General features: G+C 43.8%; 1 protein-coding gene across 1 annotated transcript; it reads right to left on the bottom strand.

Annotated features, from left to right (window-relative positions):
* Nucleotides 1-459: 459 nt before the first annotated feature.
* On the bottom strand, nucleotides 460-18,085 carry RPN2 (ribophorin II). The gene is made up of 17 exons (XM_017735421.1): nucleotides 18,053-18,085; nucleotides 17,111-17,236; nucleotides 16,253-16,428; nucleotides 15,330-15,405; nucleotides 14,813-14,947; nucleotides 12,578-12,754; nucleotides 12,091-12,209; nucleotides 11,631-11,736; nucleotides 9,231-9,322; nucleotides 8,987-9,101; nucleotides 8,465-8,659; nucleotides 7,858-7,944; nucleotides 7,285-7,380; nucleotides 6,075-6,150; nucleotides 5,030-5,159; nucleotides 3,276-3,360; nucleotides 460-836 (listed from the first exon to the last, which is right to left on the bottom strand). Exons 1-16 carry the CDS (start codon nucleotides 18,083-18,085, stop codon nucleotides 3,309-3,311), a joined length of 1,791 nt encoding a protein of 596 aa, XP_017590910.1. The 3' UTR covers nucleotides 460-836; nucleotides 3,276-3,308.
* Nucleotides 18,086-19,401: the final 1,316 nt, after the last annotated feature.

Raw genomic sequence — 19,401 nt, 5'->3', positions numbered from 1 at the left:
AACCAGCAGAATCCTGGCTTTTGGTTTCATACAACACCAGAGGCAACAACCTGCCTCAAACTCGTATTTGGAGTGACAAGGTTACCTCCAGAGGCTGGAAAGAGAGTGAAGCCCCCACAGGACCCCCAAACCTGCCTGGTCAGACATGGCCAGGCACACCAGCACACAGCTGGCTCCCCACAAGGGCCTGACCCCGAGGGCCCAGAGCAGCTGGGCACAGCCTGGAGTGGGAGAGAAGAGCCCTTAGCAGAGAAAGGCAGCCACAGCCTCACCCAAGGGACAGGCAGGAGGGAAGTCCCCTCAATAAACATGGCCCCCTGGGAAAGAACATGAAAGAACAGGAAGCTTTACACTCAGCAATGACTCACACAGAACTACCCACCAGAAAAAGCTCTTCTCATTCTCATGTGAGCCCAGCTTCCAGTCACCACCTCTGAGACAGCCAAAACACACCACTCATTCAAAACAAAGGACCATTCTTTCCTCTTTATTCACAAATCTTTAGGATGAGGAAAGGGCATCTGGGGAAAAGCAGATTTGTATTTTCTTCTTCCTTTTTCTCAAAATGAAATTCAAATGTCCTGGGAGAAGGGGGGAGGATCCAAGGGAAGAAAAGATTTTCCAGATTCATATGAAAAGCACTCCAGTAGCATGAACACAGTGATGAAAATGAAAATTTTAAAAAAAGTTTAACTGGCACCCTTTTGACTTAATATATAAAAAAGAATCATCCTCTGCCTTCCTTCTTCTGGCCTTGCAGTTACTTATTTGCTTCTGTTCTGAAGGCATTTGCTTTGTTTTCCACATTTCTTCAATTCTTCTGGTACTAGTGTGTCCTGGAAAGAAAAATCAAAAAAATTAACTCTTCCAGGCAACAAAGCACTTCCTTCTACAGTACAAGTGTCCCCAGATCCCTCATTCTCTCTCAAAAGCAGCTTGTTGGACAAGCTTCCCCAAAGCAGCTTATTTGAGTGATAAAACCAGTACTGCTCTGGAATGGGGGATGGAATTCAAGGAGCATGGAAATGGTCAGAGAAAAGAAAGATTAATTTCTGGTGCAAAAGGGATGAATGTGCCTATTAAATTATAGAATTGAAAAAAAAAAACAAACCCAGGCTGAAGGTAAAGCCTGCAAGTACCTTAACTTCTCCTTTTAACAGGGCTGATCCATCTGCTGGGAATCGTTGGTCCATGTAAACACAAAGATCTTCAAGTCCCCAAGAAGATCAAGCAGTCTCATGTTAGCACAGCAGACCCAACTTTTCGGGGTCCTTTTGCCTTCCGTGATGCCAGACACAGGCACACATAGCATGACACTCTTAACTGACATAGCTGGGGCATCAGAAAACTCAGCAATGAGGAAAAATGCTTGCGACTGTGTATGGCAGCAATATCTAACTTAGGGTTTGTGGATATTAAGTTACTTGCAAGATCTTAGGGCCACAGAGATGCTCTGAGAGCCAGAGCCCCTCTGCTCTGAGGGAGCTGGGGATGCTCTGCCTGGAGAAGGCCCCAGGGAGGCCTCACTGTGGCCATGCAGGACTTGAAGGGGGCTTATGAAAAGGAGTGAGAGGGATGTTTTATACAGGCAGATGGGGCAGTGGTTTTAAACTGAAAGAGGGCAGGTTTGGATTAGATGTTAGGAAGAAATTTTTTACACAGAAGGTGGTGAGGCACTGGCACAGGTTTGCCTAGAGAGGTTGTTGATGGCCCATTTTTGGAATTTGTTAAAGGCCAGGGTGGATGTGGCCCTAAGCAACCTGGTCTTGTGGAAGGTGTCCCTGCCTACAGCAGGGGGGTTGGAACTAGAGGACCTTAAGGTCCCTTCCAACCCAAACCAGTCTGTGATTCCGTGATCCTCTAGGATTACTTACAGCCCACAAGGAATGAAGGAGTTAAAATACTAGGCTGAGAAACAGGAAACATGCAGGCTGTGGAGAACATGCTCATGAGGCACTTGGTAACAGGCCACTAAAAAGCTGCAAACCACTGGTCCAAAGTGATGTTAAAGAGAAGCATCCAAGAGCCTGAACAGCAAACACAGCAGTCATCTACAAGGACAAGTGACAGCCACCTCCAGTTCCTCTCCAGTAACTTGCTGTACCTTGTTCTGTGCTCAAATACCTCAAAACACTCCAGGGAGAGAAGAGACAGCAAAAGGGTGTTTTTCTGAGGGACATGATGCCAAATTCTCCACAGGTGACTTCCACACAACCATCCTGAACACTCCCTGATCTACAGACAGGAGCTCTCACCACAGTGCATACCATTTGTGTGGCACGACCTCCCAGTGCTGGTTTTGATTTGCACCACAAAAACTGGGCTCCATTCAACTCCCCACGTGCCTGGAGCACTGACTATGGATGTGAGAGGAAGCAGATGCTCAGGAGATGTACCTGTGCAGCACATTGCACAGTGATTTGTGGCATCACAGGACCCATCCCAGAAGCTCTCCCTCTTTCCCACAACAAACCAGTGCATTGAACAAGGAATGAAGCCCTCCATGCACACACACTCAGAACTGGGCAGTCCTGCCTCCCACACCAGTGTGTGCAGAGCAAACTGGGACCTTACCTCTTGGAAAGAAAGGAAATAAAGGGCTTTCTGCTGGCAAATGGCAATGGAGACCAATCACACGGCTGTGTGGAATGGAGGGGGCTGGGAACTGCTGCTGCCTGAGCCATCATGACCAGTTCAGTCTAATGGGAGGGTGACCCAGGACTGGGTCGTGCTCTCAGCTGAGAGAGGTGGTGCTGACCTGGCTTTGCTGCACAGAGCTCTCACCACCCCAAATGAGGATGTAATTCAGCAGGCAGAGTGCCTGGCAGCTGAATAGCCAGAATACTGCAGGTGGGGATAGGGAGTACCAGCAGCAGGATGGGAACAGCCCCAGTATCAGCCACTTTCATCAGGTCTCCTCCAGATGACATTACTAATAATTTATTTATAGGAGCAATAATATTGTTTAAACTAGGTTTATTTCATCACCTGAGAGCTGCTTGGTGCCTGTGACAGCATATTTACATGTGCACATATCACCACACAGACTTCAGACAGTTAAGGAAATCACACAAACGCAATTCAGTCTCAGAGAACATGTACTGCTAATATGCCAACACAGCTGCAGCTGCACCCAAGGACTGATTTAAAGCCCAATAAGCAATGTTGGGGGAAGCAGCTTCAGCTCACATACTTTTTGTCAAAGGAGTGAGTGATGAGGTGAAATGAAACAGGCAGCATGCCCAGGGAAAGGCAAAATCCAAAAAGGCCCTTACTTCCTGAAGAGCTGGTCACTAGCAAACCCCCTTTTACCGCAGCGTTCTATACTTTGCCAACCTACTGCTCTGCTCTGCAGCGATCCTGCCAAAAGGAGAGAGGGAGAAAGGTTCAGAGAAGACAGGAAGGAAGAAAGCAGCCCTGTTCCAGGAACCAGACTCAGTGACAGAAATACAAAAAAGCAAAACCAGGCCTTCTGGTAACTTCTGTAACAAGATGGTTTATACAGCCAGCCCCCTTCCCTCCCCTTCCCATGCCTGCTGTCGGCCTCCACAGCTTCGCCTCAAAGTGCAATCTGGTTAATTGTCACTGCACTTCAGCATCTGAGACAGGCAGGCAGCGTCTTCACAAGGAGATGTCTCTTTGAACTTTAAAGTCATGTACAAAAGGTTTAACTTTAGCCTCAGAGAGAAGTTTTACTTTCAAATCTGCCATTGTAGTTGCAGCTTCGTGTCATTTACCGCGAAAAAGCACTCGGACACCCCCTGCAGTGGTTTGAAGGAGGAACTAACCACCTGCATCTATGTGCTAACAGAAGCCCTGGTTGAGCCAAGACAGAAATTTGCTTCATTGTATTATTTTCCCCCAAATCTGTATCCTAGGCAATCTCCACTTAATAACAATGTCTCATTACACTTTAAATGAAAAGGAAACATTATTAAATGACACAACAGCCCCAGGGGCAACAAAATTCCCATTGGAAGTTATGCAAACAAGATAAAGTGCTACAGTGGAGAGGGCTGGACATCTGAGGGAGCAAGGCTGAGAAAGCTGGGAGGACAGTATGGAAATGGTTTATTACATTAATCAGCCTCCTTAACACAACCATAAAAGTAGAGATGTTTTAAAGAAATCAAATCAATGCAACCCTCCTGAAAATTATATTGCTTATGATTTTTTTACAGCTCTTGTCCCAGTTTTAATAGAGTGTAACCAAAAAAGTGAGAACCCAGGGCTATCTATGCAGATAGGTATTCAGGAATAAGCTCCCAGTGGCTGAAAAAGGGGAAAGAGAGGAAAGCACAGGTGTGATGGCAAAGCAGGTCAGTAAGATCATCTTCAAAGCCAGATACTGCATTAGTACAAAAGGGCTAAAGCTGAAGTGTCACACGGACACTGTGTGTGGCAGAAGGAGAGGGAATGGTGTGACCTCTAACCAATGCACTGCACTGGAAGTTTGGGTCACCAAACTGCTGGCTGCCCACGCCAGGGCAGTCACAAAGGCACTGCGTGGCAGAAGACACAAGTGTGCAGAATGAATCCAATGCCAGTACAGAAATGAATGCTGTATCCCAAATATCTAGCAGAATTTTCCCTGGGTTTGCTAGTGTTTGTTGCCTCTTGTCTGTTGCTGCACAGCTGATAAGCAGCTGCTTCCCTTTTCTCCATCATCTCCCCTTAGCTAAAGGAAAACAACAGTAATTTACTCGTGCCTTACCTTCCTCCTCTCAAAATCTTTATCACAAGCAGAGCTCCCAAATAGCTGGGCCTCTCCTGAATTTAAAATGGCTTTCACAATCTAATATTATTCTAAGAGCTTGCTTCAGCACATGCCACATGACCAATTCTCTCTGCAGGAGCTGTACCTCAGGGACAGCCCCTCACTGCCCTGCTCAGTTCAAGAGGCAGGGAGTGGAGCTGAGCAGCCCAGCCCCACACACAAGGTCCAAGAGCCCAAACCAGTGTTCACTGACACACAGCATCACCCTGTGATGTCCTCCCCACTGATGTCAAAGCTGTGCCCCCCCCTTACCGCTTCACAGCTTTCTGAGCCAGCATCCTGTTGCCTGCCAGGAATGTGATGCCACCCAAAATGGCCAAGTACTTCAGAGTCTGGAACATGTTGAGCTGAGTCCAGTAGACATACATGAGTCCCAACATTGCTGGGGGAAAAAAAAAGAGAGTCCATGGCTGAAACTGCATTTCAAAGACCAACCATTTGTTATCCTCAGAACAACTGTACTGCCAGGCCTAAGCATTTGGTTTCTATCTCATCTCTGAAGCTCTGAATGGCAGATCTAAAGACTACATATTATTGCCAGGGAATGAAGACATCTGGGTCCCCATTCTGGAAAGAAAATGTGACACTAACAGCTTGCAATCAACCCTCCTGTGGCAGAGTTATGGACATATTATAGACATTAAGGGCTATTAAAAAGAGGAGGATACTCTGGATTTCAATAGGGGATATTAACCTCACACATCTGTAAGGGCTTACAGCTTTATAAAGCTTCCAAGGAAGCTGACTTGGACTGAGAAACAAAATGGCATTTGGAAATCAGTAGATTCCATATTCTCCCAACCTGCTATGTTTTTGAAACTCTACCAAGACATTAAATAACTGTGTGACCAAAGGCACAATAAAATTGATGAAAAAAAATTGGTTCAGCCAAAGAACCAGAAGTGTTTTCATGGGAAGAGCTTTAAAGAAAAGATGTAGCCATTCACTGTTAACACAGTCCTGCAGGTTTCAATCCCCACAGAACCTCCCTGCTCTCAGAGGATAAACATGCAATAAAGAAAGTGTGACCTCTGGAAATAAGAAGTTCTATTAAGTACAGATAAATGGAGTGAGAGAGGGGCCCGGATAATGAAGGCTGTTATAAGCTGATGGCCAAAACAGGTTTATCACCATATTAACAGTCATGAAAAGCAGGAAGGCAGATGGAAACAAAGAGAACAAATGTTATGCTGTTATGTCATTAGAGTTAATAGACCACGAGCCCATTAACCACAGGCTCTCATCTGTAACTCCCAGGTGAGGAGGTCAAACACAGCAGAAAGCCTCTGACACTTACCAGCATGTCCCATGTGAAAAACAATGGTGCTGGGAGAAAAGCTGAAGTTGGAGATGTTGGCACCTATCTTGATCCACTAAAAGGAAAAGAAGCAAAACTGGAGTTAAACAGCCTTGTAAACACAAGCTTTTATTTTAAGCTTCAGTATCCTTCAAGCCTGTTTGCTTTAAGATCTTCAGTGAATCCAGTGTATTCTCTACAGAAGCACTTGTTTACTACTGCAAGAGGAGAGAGCAGTAATTTTGCTAAAGGCAGCATTGTTGAGCTCTTTCAGTGAATATTTCTTCTGCTACTTCTGACTGCCCTAATGCAGTTCCTCAAATATCTTAAACTGATGAGAGTACTGCTCCAAATTTAAATACTGAAAAAGAAATAGACATTGCTATTTCTATCCAGTTGAATTAATTACCATTAAAAATACCAAAAAAAAAAAAGGTAATGCTCTCTTTTTGGACTCATCCAAAGAACAACTATAGATACAAGATGTTTGCTCAGAGTATCATTTTTAGCTTTTAACTACAAAAGATAAAGGCATGAAGGGTGGAAAAGAGGAGCAGCAACAATGAGTTTTTTCATTGAAGCATCATCAACTTGTATATTGTGAACTCCATAGACCAGAGGACATGACTGCCTGAATGCCAGCTTTCACTGAGACTGGCAAATGGGAAATTACTCTTGGAATCAGTTTCATCTTCCAAATACGGAGTAATTTAACTTGCCTCTGTGAGATTTTTTTATTGCATTAAGTTCAAAGCACTGACCTGATGATACAGTGAGTAGCAGAGGATGTTTCAACTACAGACACTCAAATGTCCATAAATGGGAATTCAGTCTGATAGGATTAAGTAACACAGATTTTGTGATGGATTTATTACATGTGAGGCAGAATAACTGCTTTTTTCCTGTGGAAGTCTAATGTTATTACAACTTAATCAGCCCACTGTTATTCACCATCCCCAGCTGAAGCACACTGAAGAAACTCATCCACCTACTTCAATTTGGCAACAGTGTTACTCTGCTTCGACTACAACCTCAAAAAACCAAACCAGACCAACGCTCTGCACTGACATCTGCTAGCTGTGACTGCAGCACTGCTGTGCCAGTCATGATTAACCAAGAGTTTTAGCAAGAAATCGACCTGTCCAACCTCCTAAGTGACTCTGGACTGGACAGGAAAAGGTATTGCTCTTTTGTGACCCAGTTCACTCACCAGGATGAGCAGCAAAAGCAGTGGGGAGAGAACCAACGCTGTGAAAGTGTTGGACACCACTGTGGGAGGCCTCTTCTCAGGTTCCCTGAAGAGGTGCTGCAAACAAACAAAACCAACTCATGAGGAGGAGTATTCCAACAGAGCAGCTTCTCTGCTCCCCAGATGACTCGCTGCAGCCCTGGTGCTGTTTTCAAGAGGTTCCTCTGCATGAGAGCCATTCTTCTTAAGGCAAAGCAGTCTATTCCAGTCTCTGCACATTTGATTTCTTGCACAGTTAACTTTTCCTTGCACTCACAGAAGCACTTGTTAGCTTGACACCAGCACAGATGGCTGGAACAAAGCAGAGACCTTTCTGCGGTGCTTACCTGGCCAAATTTTCATGTTTGAGTCTTCTCACTGACACCAATTGCTCTCTCACAGGTAGAACACACAGCTTATTTCTTCATACACCAGAGAACTCCAACAAATTTCTCTCCATTAAGCAGTAACTCTGGTCTTCCTTTAATTACATTACTTCCAAATACATTATGATGAGAACACTAGGCCCTCATCTCCACACAATTTTGACTGTACCTGGATTTCAGGTTTGGGAACAAAGAGGTTCTTGGACTGGACTGTGGATGGTGCATCCTCTTCTGGGAACGTGATCACAACATCAGCCTGAAATGAAATCATGCAGCTTCATGCATTTAGATCTAAATGTATTAATAAAATCGATTCCATTACTGTGCTCTATTTCCTTACTTGCCAATCTATGATCTACATAATTTTTAAAGGAAATTGAGAAAAAAAGACACCAGATTTTTTAAGAAGCAACTTCTCCTAAACAGAGGCAGTAATTCCATTCAGCCATCATTAAGAACTGAACTTATTTCCAGCAGAGAAAGAGCAGAGAGGTTAAACCTTGAGAGCTTGCTGTGAAATTAAAATCAAACCCATAAACCTTCTGAAGTTTCTGCACCACCACGTGATGAAATGAATGTTAATTTCTGTCTTGCTTTCATGTTTACTTAAAACTTGCAGTGAACAGCAAACCTCAGAGCCCATAAATGGCCAAAAGGATTCTGATTCACTACAAAGAGTAAAACATTTGAGCTTTTTGCTTCCAAGCCTGTACCATGCTCTCCTGTTAGACTGTCAGTAATGCCAAAATCACACCACCCCACTTCCAGCTATATACCACATTCCACAGGATTGGATTTTCCAGAGTGGCATCTCCAATGATCAGGTAAAGAGTGTAGGTCCCAGAGGCAGAGTCAAATTCAGTCTTTCTTTCAGAGGTATCCAGTTCAAACTTGTACACATTCTTGCTGTCTGGTTCTGCAACAAACACCACCTCCTGGCCAGTCTTTTGGTTGTGAAGTCGGACAAAAGTCTGCAAGGAAGATTGCAACATTCAAGGACTTTTTCAGCCAACAATCTACATTAAAAAAAAAAATAATCAGAAGTGTGCTTTTACAGTGCAGACTATGTGCACTCAATGTGTGGAGTTAAATACAACACGATACCAGAGCCAGGATAGGTTTCATTTAACAGACAAAACAAACGAAGTGAATCTCCCATCTACTGAGATCAGTGATCTTCACAGTCAGAAACATAAGGCTTCTCAAAACCTATCAAATCTTTTCAAGAGCAACTGTCAACTCAGATGCTTCATGACAGAACATCTTGGTAACACAGCAATGACAAAAATTGTCCTAACCTGGTGAGGGATGAGTTCAGCTCCACTGTTCACATCTATCAGCTGGAAGGATAAAGCAAAGTTCTGATGGCTGTCAGCAGTGAATGAGCCCTTGGCTTTGGCTGGGTAAGCTACCCTAGGAGGAAAAAAACCCACAGAGAACTGAGGTGATCTTCCAAGAGAAGGCCTGGTGCTCAGAGAAACCAAGGCTCTAGTCTAGAGTCAGGATTGCCCTTAAAGGATCACACACCCCATGCTGTTTTACCTGGTTGTTTTTGGTGCAATGCTCTGATCTTTATCCACGGTAGAAAGATCTACATTAGTAATCCCCACTTCTGTGGAAACTTTTACTTTCAGCTGCAACAAAACACAATAGAAAATTCCTCAGAGCGCTCTACGCACCAATTATGGTCAAGTTCACTGCAGAGGCTTTAGCTCTTCTGTCCCTCTTCCCCAAAGAGGGTCTTATGACCAAGCTCAAGTCAGAGCCTAACCTGAACAGAAGGATCTACAGCAATTTACCTTCTGGCAAAACTCCTGAACCAGTCACCCACCCTGAGCCATCCCCTTCCTCCCTGCACAAGCAGCCAGCCCTGCAGACACCAACTTCTCAGGCATGCTGGAATTAGCTGCCCTTGAGAGCGCTGTTTTTAATGGAACTACCCAGATCCAACTAGTTTGCCTTTTGAACTAGCAGAAACCAGCTATTAAAGATTACATCACATATAATACAACTTAACACTGCCTGTGCATATGTCCTTCTACTTTCTGGACAGCAATTTGAGACAAGAGGTCTCCAGATAGCAACCAGTTCTGCCTCTGTTGGCTCCTAGAGCCCAACAGGTTTCCGATGTTTTTCTTCAGAGTCACAGCATTCATCACTTAGTGCAGGGCAGCCAATAAGGCCCTGCCATTTATCACACTCCTCTGTGTTAAGTGCAGTATAAACCCCAAGCAGAGAAATAATTTCCTGCCCTTTCCCCAGCCCCAAACCACAGCCCATCCAGGCACTGAGCCGAGGGTTTGACTGATTTCAATTCTTCTCCCAAATATAAGCAGTTACTGCAGTCTGTAGTTTTTAATTAGCACATTTGTTCTCACAGCTTACAAATGCTCCCCATGAGAATTAAAGTTTCATTGCCAAGATATTTTTCATCTTATACTACAATTTGTTATTACAGGTTTGCTCATGTGAACCAGCTCCACACCCTCAGCCCAAAAAATAATTCACAGGGAACCTGTGGGAAAAATATGTAAAAACATTAACTAAACTATTCAGGTCAGACTTCAAACACAATCATCTTGGCAGTTCCTTTACAACAAAAAGTGTAATTTAAGAGAGAGGCTACTGCTGAAATGGATCCATTAACATGCAGATGATTAAGGCTAACTTTAGCACAGCCTTAACTTGTTCCAAGACTGGGGCAAAGAAAGATGGACTAATGAAATATTAATTTTATAAAAGTTGTGTGAAGGCAACTCAGAGCTGCTGCACACAGCCTCTGCAACTGCACAGTACACAAACATCTCTCAAATATTTTAATGCCAGGAAATGTAGTCTCTGCCTGAGTAATAACCCACTGGTTTAGCTCATTACTGTCAAAACGATGGTGCATTAAGGACAATTAATGCTAATAACAGTAAGGAAAAAAGCAGCTCCCCAGCAGTCCTCCCCCGTAACAATGTGTCTTATTAGCAGCTGTTCCCACAAAGCTGCCGGTGCTAATACATTCCTGCCGGTGCCTCCCTGTGCCAGCCCCAGCTTAAGCAGGACAATCCAGCCCCTTCTGACACCCCTGAGTGCCATTACTGCTCCACTGACAGAGTCAATTTGATACTCAGAGTAAAGGTCAGCAGTTGTAAGTGTCCTCCTCCAAGCTAAATATGTTGGAAGACTTGAAACGCTAATTGTTTCCTTAAATAGGTGATTGAGGGCAAAAATTAACCCTGGGACCTCTTTGGAGAAGAGCATTCTCAGCTGTTGACACTGGGGTGACTACATGAACAGTCACAGAGGTCACATTGCTCTCACTGTAACAAACCTGAGGAAAGGAAAACTCCAAGTGTTTATCTAGAACGGCTCTTCTAGAAAGGTGTGGTCTCACAGCTTTTGCCACCAAAAATTAGGGGCTTATGCACGAAAAGGAAGACTTCATCTGCTTTGGTCACTGTTTCTCCACTACAAAATCTTCACCATATACTGTTTTGGAGATGCCAAAAGACCCCCTTGACTCTCTTCTAGGGCTCTAGAGCTTATACAAACAGACAACAACAAATGCTCAGCTTCCATACATCAGGCAATCCCCAGACAACTGGAAGCCAAACCTTGAGATTCATGGGCTCAAATCTGGAGTGCTCTGAAGAACTAACACTTGGTAATCATTTCTGCATATCAACTTAGGGCTGCCATATAAACACTTCCACTGTTACCCTTTGTTCATATGCTGTCAGATCAGCATCTCAGTGATAAGTCAGGTTTGCAATTGACACAAATCCCTTTTGATCATATATTAATCTGGTTACTGGCCATAATCCTGAGTCAAAATCCAATGCATTACAGAAAAACATGTGATAAAAATTCCATACAACATCCTTCACAAGTATAAATAAAAAGCTGTTTCAGTGAATAGGCACACAATGAAAACACATCAAAGAGCACACTCACCTCCACTTTGTTAGCAATAAATCGCTTATCTCCATCTACACTGATAGAGAAATCATAATATCCACTTGCAGGTTTCACATTCATGAAGTTCAGCTCAAAGAAATCTCTGTAACAACAAAACCCAAGGTGTTAAACCTCCAAATACGCTGCATTAAATAGGTAAACAAACACAGCACAAAGCTAACGTTGCTAAGTGTAGCAGAAAAAGAATTCTTCAAAGCTGACCAAAGTCAAAGAACATTGGAATTTCCCACTCCCAGTGAAAAGAAAAAACAACAGAAATTCACCATCACCACCAAATGTGCTCAGTCATGCGACACCAACAAAACACAACCACAGCATTTTGAGTCTTCTATCACAGAAACATTTCTCTGGTGGAAAAACACTTATGGAAAGTAAGTCCAACATGGTTTAAATAACAGCTGTTTGCCTTACTCTAAAAATAATGTTATTTTCTTACCCAGCGAGAGTAAATGGTAGCTGTTGAAGGACAGTGGCTTTGCTAGACACAGACTTGGCTTGGTCAAGCTTTACAGAAACTTGAGTCAGTAGCTGGGACATAACATTGGTCACTTGCAGCTGCAAGAGAAAAACCAGCATTTCTGTGAAATCTGTCCCAGAAGGAATGCAGGAGCACAGACAACTTGGTACCCCTCTGTGTTATGCACCCAGAATTCTTCCCTGCTCAGCATCCCACATTCCCTTGTTCCTTCTAACGCAATAGGGAAGGTGAAGAGCCGGCTTCCACACCGTGCCTTCTTGAGGCAGTGTCTGGTAAGCCCTGGTAAGCCAAGGTTCCTAAAAATCACTTCATAAAAGCCCTAAAATCCCACATCTACTGGAACCTGAGTCACAGAGCTAAAAGTGAGAGACAGCACCTTACACTTTCAGTCAGCCCAGACCTACAGTTACACAGACTGAGCCAAGATTTGGGGCTAAGGCCTTACCCTGAGTACGGGCTGATGATGAGACACAGCTGCAGGCCCATCAGGGACAATGATGACAGGCAAGTGGAAGCGGTTCTGGGATAAGGAACTTGCAGCACGAGCAACGCTGAAGGCCTCTGAGAGTGTCTCAAAGTTTTTCTTGCTAAAAATCGCATTCATCAGCTGGATAACTTGATCCTGAAAGAGGAAAAGGCAATCACATATAAGCACCAGCAGCTTACCACAACATTGCAAGCTGGCTCAGTATGTTATTAATGAAAACATTATTCATAAAAGGCTGTTTAATTTTCCATTTGCTTTAAAAATACTTCAAGTTATGAGGCAACCCAAAATGATCTACCTTTGGAATTTCACATGTGCATTCTTATTCTTGGCTGGGAGGTTCCAACCACAGTGGCTGGAACTGTGCTAAGAATTTGGAAAAGCAGAATTTGGATCCACCTCTGTAAATGACGTGTTTCGGAGTGGAAGATGTCATCAGCTCAACTACCCAGACTGCATGTGGCTGCAAAAAGACAATTTGGCTGCAAGAGCTGCACAATTGTCTTCATACAGTGGAGCAGGACCAGGCTTGATGTCCTGGCTACCTGCCAGGCTGGGAAGGCCATGGAGCAAAGCATCCCAAAGGCTCTGGAAGGAGGAAGTCTAGGCCCATGCAGGCTTATCCCCTCAGGCTCAGCAGTGTCCTCAAGCTAAGAGGATTAGCTTTAAAGCAGTACCACCAGGAGCACAGAGCCAGCTCTGGCTTTGGGATGTGCCAAAGCTAATTTGTTCTCTCCAAAGCAGGAGTGGGACTGCATCCCCCCAGCTGGTTTTGTAGGCTGACTTGGTAGGGGGGTTAGGGCATCTGCACCACACTGCATATTATTCATTACCCCTCATTATTCAGCTTCTTCCATCACTGCCTGCTAGTCTGGAAAACAGAGGAATTGGCTACCTGTACTTTGAGCCAAACAAAGGATTTTGGGCTAAATTCTAACGAGAATGAGAACAGTCAAAGACAATCCCAAATAAAGCAACAGGGATACAACTTAGTGACCTACAAAGAACGCTTTTAAATGAAATCCTCTGCATCTCAAATTTTCACTCTCCTGCTTGTACCAGGTAAGCACCAAACAATACCCCAACTAGAGAAAGCATCCAGACAAATGCTACAAAACTCCTGCACAGTGCAAATCCTGCAGTGTTTTTCATGTCTGTGGAGGGCATGGCACTGCTCCAGACCCTAATCACCAACTGACACTCTCACTAAAGTTGTGGGGGGGGGAAAAAAGCAGCTATTTTTTCAAATACTACATGCTATTTTTTAAAGACAGTTTTGTGGCATTCTAAAGGCACTCTCACCATTCACCAGAGATAAAGCCTTAAGCCCCAACAGCAGCACTTCTGACAGCACAATTCTGAAAAAAAACCTAAACAATTTTCCTTAATTGGTCTTTTTTTAGCATCATTTGGATGCTGACAGTTTGAATTGTGTGTGGCAGAATCACCACCTCAAAAATGACATCAAAATTACCTTGCATTAGTCTGTTTGGCAGTAGTGTGGAAAAGAGCCAGGATTGAACTCAGATGTCTTACACTGGCTTCAGTCTTAACCCTGCCACTTTGGCTCATGCTTTAAGGAGTTGCCATTCTCACTCCAAAGTACATCTAACTCCATTAACTTGTGGAAAAAAAAATCAAGTGGATAGCTTGCAGTAATGATTTCTAGTTTAACCAAGATCAAAAGAAATTTCCAAGAGTCTTTCATCTTAGACAACAAGTTTTTTCATCTGGATTCCTGCAGGCACATGGTAATGTTGTCTCTCTTTTGGGCACCCCAAACTCGGGTGCCCGCATTTCCTCACAGATAAGTAACATTTGCAAAACACTTTGAAATGCTGGAAAGTGCTACACAAGTGCCAAATAGCAGAACAAACTCTCAAACAAGGGTTTTTTTCAACACCTTGTCTCAATAAACAAAGAAAAGCTAAGCCTCACTTGCAATTTCCCTCTGTACATTTGGAAAAGGAAAAAACCCAACAAATCCAGCCTGTGATCTTTAAGTTGGAATTTCCTCTTAGATTCTGTTTCCTAGCATTCCTGTTTTTATGTCCCTTTTCACTGAGTATGCTCAATACTTTTTCCAATAGAAATTCTACCCAGTTACACAGGGCTCTTGCACTGCACCACAGGGACTGTGCAGATCCTTTTCGGGAGTTGGAGTGTGCAATGGAGGAAAAGGCAGGTACAGACCTCCTTTATTGCTGGCTCTGTACCCACATGGTCTGACAGCTTATAGGCAGCAGCAACAAACAGAGCAGTAGTCTCAATTCCTTCTTCAAATTGTAGGTAAACTCCACCCAGGTCATCCAAGCGAGCGACAAGGTCCTGACAGAAAGAGTTATTAAAATATAAATTGCGTTCTGGTAGATCCACAGAAGTTATCTCTGCTGTTAGGCCGGCCTGTAATCAAAAATTATCTGTATGGGATCAATGATATATTTTATAACAGTCATTTAGAAACAGGAAAAAAAGAAAATCCTCCAGCCTTTAGTGGATTTAATTATATGGAAACGTCAGGATTTTCTGTCTCAGTCCACTGTGAAACAGATAAAAGTCCAAGGAATTACCTGCTTGAAAGCCAAGCCACATCATATCATCAGACAATAATCTGAGTTGGTTTTTCATTTTGTTTTTGACATTAATACTTCTTTTAGTTCCAAATTGATCTAGCAAATTTCTAAATAATTAGAGAGCACAGTGTTCCTACCTCGATCTCCTCAACAATGCTACTCAGATCTGCCTGCTGGGACAGGTAAGATGCCGTCTCCAAAGCCTGGATGGTTCTTAAACAAGAACAAACAAAACCAAACAAGTGTATGATTATTCCTTCCTTAAAAGCCAAACATCATTTAAATCAAAGCAGCAACTGCGTTTTCTATTCTGAATGAAGTGTAAAACAGATGTTCCTGCCTTCAGTTCACTCAAGAGAATGAATCTGAAGTGATTTAGTGTTAGCTTAGCATTCATTACAGAATGTCACTTTAGCTGCATCAGTGCTGCAAGAAACTCACAGACTCAAAGGCAGAGAAAAGAACAAACTGATCCCTGCAGAGCACAGATCCCAGACTTGCTACTGAGGCTTCCAGGAATCAATTTTTTTAGTCAACAAAGCAAGTTTTAAAGTTTCCCTTTCTTCCCCAGCCTTTAAGGGACATTCTGTTCTCTTGTTTCACAGTGAAACAAAGTTCTTTGGTGATAAATGCCAAGATTCATTCAGCTTACTGGCACATATTTTCCAGCTCACAGTGCAGGCACCCCAAACTACAAACAACAGGGCTGAGAAAGAGCATCAAGTCTGCTGCAACCATAAAGGACACAGAATCATGGTTGGGTATAAAGTAAAAATTCTGTTTGTCAATCCTTTCAGCTGGAGGCTTTTTTGGGATATCTTCCCTTTACTGACCATTATCTTTGAACTAAACTGAATATAGAAGTTCATTTACAAAATCATACAAAAATGGCCCCAAAACATGTATTTCATTCTCCCTGAGGAACAGTAATGAACTGGACAAAACACAGCACCTACTCTACTACATCTATATTACAAATATTAAGCATTTAAATACTCTTTAATTCAAAATCCAGCTGCCTGGAGGATAAACACGTGCATCACTCCTGCCTGAGACTTACGCCAGCACGCTCTCTTCCTTGCTGAGACGAGCAGTGAGAGCACTCAGTGCTTCCTGGGATGCCAAAGGAAGGCCAAAGCCACTCAGGGCACCAACAGCGTGGAAAATTTGGGTGACTGAGGAATCCTCACTGACAGCTGCCAGCAGCAGCTCCCTGGTCTCATTTGAAATGGTGGCCTGAGGAAGAGCAGAGGGAACACAGCGATTCACACTTGAAGAAACATGGCCTTCAAATCACCACTGATTCCTTCCTGGAGCAACACACTAGACTGGTGAACCACTATAAGCTTCTGGGAAAAGTCCATTTATCATTCATTACCTTTTAGTTTAATTGATTAAACGCCTAAGTTTTGCTGTCAACCATCAATCAGTCATGATAATCCATGATTCAGATTTATCCTGGTAACCTGCTACTGCTTTTCATGTGGCATCACATCACTGTGTAGCAGCCAGGGGTACTGATGACAAAGAGGGCTTGGATAACCCACCCCAGTTCAGCAAGGGTGGTCTGCACCTGTATCCAGCAGTGTTCCAACACCCAAACAGTCTGTCATCCACCCAGGGAGCTTCTAATCAAGACAGTCCTGAGAATTCTAATAAAAAGTTCTGCCTTTTACTTAGCCATCAGTGTTTAATTAAAAAACATCCCCTCAGAATTACTCTGGACCAAATACTTGTGTTATATGTCTATACTTTGCCTTGTGTAGAGCATGCCCAAACATTTATTTACCTAAGGCACAACAGAGAACAATCCACTAAAAGAAAGTAAAAGTTATGCATAAAACAAACCCAAGAAAACTATCAAGGCAAGTATTTCTTTGGTAATACCTGTCTGCAGAACTCAGGGCTCCACACTCACCTCACAGCCAGACAGGACCTGGATGGACTGGGCAGCATAAAAGAGGGATTCAACACTGCTGGAGTCCACATGAGATTTGATGAACTTGCATGCAGCCTGTGGAGAAACAGAAGTTAATGTAAACCACTGAGAGGAGATTTAAACAATACTCTAAGGCAATTCCATGAACACTTTGCGTTTTTATACCCCCCAGATTCTATTCTGCCAAGTGCTGCACATAAACCAGGGTGGTTCCTCCTAGAAGACATAAGGAATTTTCACATAAACTCTACTACAACCATAATTCAAACCTAAACTGAGTATAATTATAAACCCTATCAAATTAAAGTCTTACAGGTATATTTAGTAGGGAAAACCTTCCAGGATAGAGAACAGATGAACGGAAATTCTGTGGGTGAGCTTCCTTTCCAGCTGCATATCACACCATCATTAATGGATAGAAATACAGAATTTCAAAGAATGCAGAAAGAAAAATGGGGCAAGCAGGTACAGCATGAAGGGAAGCAAAGCGACTGCTCCTTAGTTTGTATTAACTGACAGCTGGGTGGATGGATCACTGGGATCCATTTTAAACAGAAAATAACCAGGAATTTAACTGCTCATACATAAATCACAGGGCTTTGAGCATGTGAAGCACAGGCCTTTACAAGCAGGACAAGACTGCATTACACAGGAATATTCCTAGACTTTCTCTTGGCTGAGGAGGATCAGGTCAGAGATTACTTAGTCAAAGCTGACACCCTCAAACCCATGGGCCCCAATAGGATGCAGCCACAAGCACTCTGGGAGCTGGCAAACCTTATTGCTAAGCCATTCCCCATCATCTTTGGGAGCTCCTGGAAAACAGGAGGTGCCTGAAGACTGGAGGAAAGCCAATGTCACTCCAGCCTTCAAAAAGGGCAAGGAAGAGGACACCGGGAACCACAGGCCAGTCAGCCTCACCTCCAGCCCTGGAAAGGTGTTGGAACAGCTCATCCTGGCTGTCATCTTTAAACACATGGAGGAAAACAAGGTGATGAAGAGTAGCCAACACAGATTCACCAAGGGAAAATCATGCTTAACCAATGTGGTAGCCTTCCAGGAGATGACCTTCTCCCTGGAGAAGCACCAGGTGGACAACAAGCTTCCATGAGCCAGCAGAGTGTCCTGGGGACCAAGAAGACCAGTGGTATCCTGGGGTGCATTGGAAAGAGCACTGCCAGCAGGTCAGGGACGTGATCCTGTCCCTCTAACCAGCTGTGCTGAGGCACATCTGGAGTGCTGTTTTTGGTGCTGGGCTTCCCAGTTCAAGACAGACAAGGACATGCTGGAGGGCTGTGAAGATGATGAGGGACTGGGGTGTCTCTCAGGAGGGAAGGCTGAGGGAGCTGGGACTGTTCAGCCTCAAGGAGAGCTTACCAGTGCACACAGACATCTTAAGGGTGGGTCATTCCATGGTAGATGTTCAAGTATTACACCTAGCTATTATTTTTACTATCTCTAGCTTTTAAATAGCCCCATCCTGTGAAGAGGTGCACTGTGCACAAAAAAAGTTTTATCACAAAATCTTCAGGAGCCTCACAGCTAAGAGCTTATGTGCAGAACCCAAAGGGAAAGCAAGACCAAATGGTTTAGAACCCCTGTACTGGATGAATCTATGAGGAAAGAACAAACTTCTATTTACAGTTCACATGCACAGGTCAACATCCTCATGCATGTGAGCAGGTGTGCCTGTGTGAGGAGGATGTTACAGGCACAACCTGCAATATTTAAACTAGAAATGCTTAGACACAGCGCAGTAAGAATTATGTTGATACCACCAGCCTTTAATTTAGACAACCAATTATATATATAAATAGCACTGCCTGAATTCAGTACTTGAACTGAAACAAACTAATGAGAACTCTATTTAACAGTACAGCAAACGTGCCACAGGCAGGGAACTTATTCACAAGACAGTTAAACAAATTGATATCCACACCAACATCACAATGGGCCGTGGAGGAGCGAGCCCTGAAGCCACCATTTACAGGCAGTGAGTGTAAGCGAGCCAGGGCCACGTTTCTGCCCGGACAAGGATGCAATTTATCCAGATAACACAGGAGAGTCGGTAATTACCAGTGACACTCCGGTACTTACTAAGGATATAACGCACGTACGTATTACATCCCTCACACGGTCCTGTCCAAGCCGAGCTCGCTCTATAAACTCACATTATAGTAATAATTCGTCTTTCGCTGCTCTGCAGCAGCCCCTCAGTACAGCAAAGCGCCCCCGGGCAGCGGCAGCGGGGCCCTCCCCCGCTCACCTTT

The sequence above is a fragment of the Corvus brachyrhynchos genome, unplaced genomic scaffold, assembly GCF_000691975.1.
Source record: "Corvus brachyrhynchos isolate BGI_N302 unplaced genomic scaffold, ASM69197v1 scaffold10, whole genome shotgun sequence".
NCBI classification, from domain to species: domain Eukaryota; kingdom Metazoa; phylum Chordata; class Aves; order Passeriformes; family Corvidae; genus Corvus; species Corvus brachyrhynchos.
Note: the sequence above shows the minus strand (reverse complement) of the source record. Positions and strands in the feature narration are given on the sequence as shown.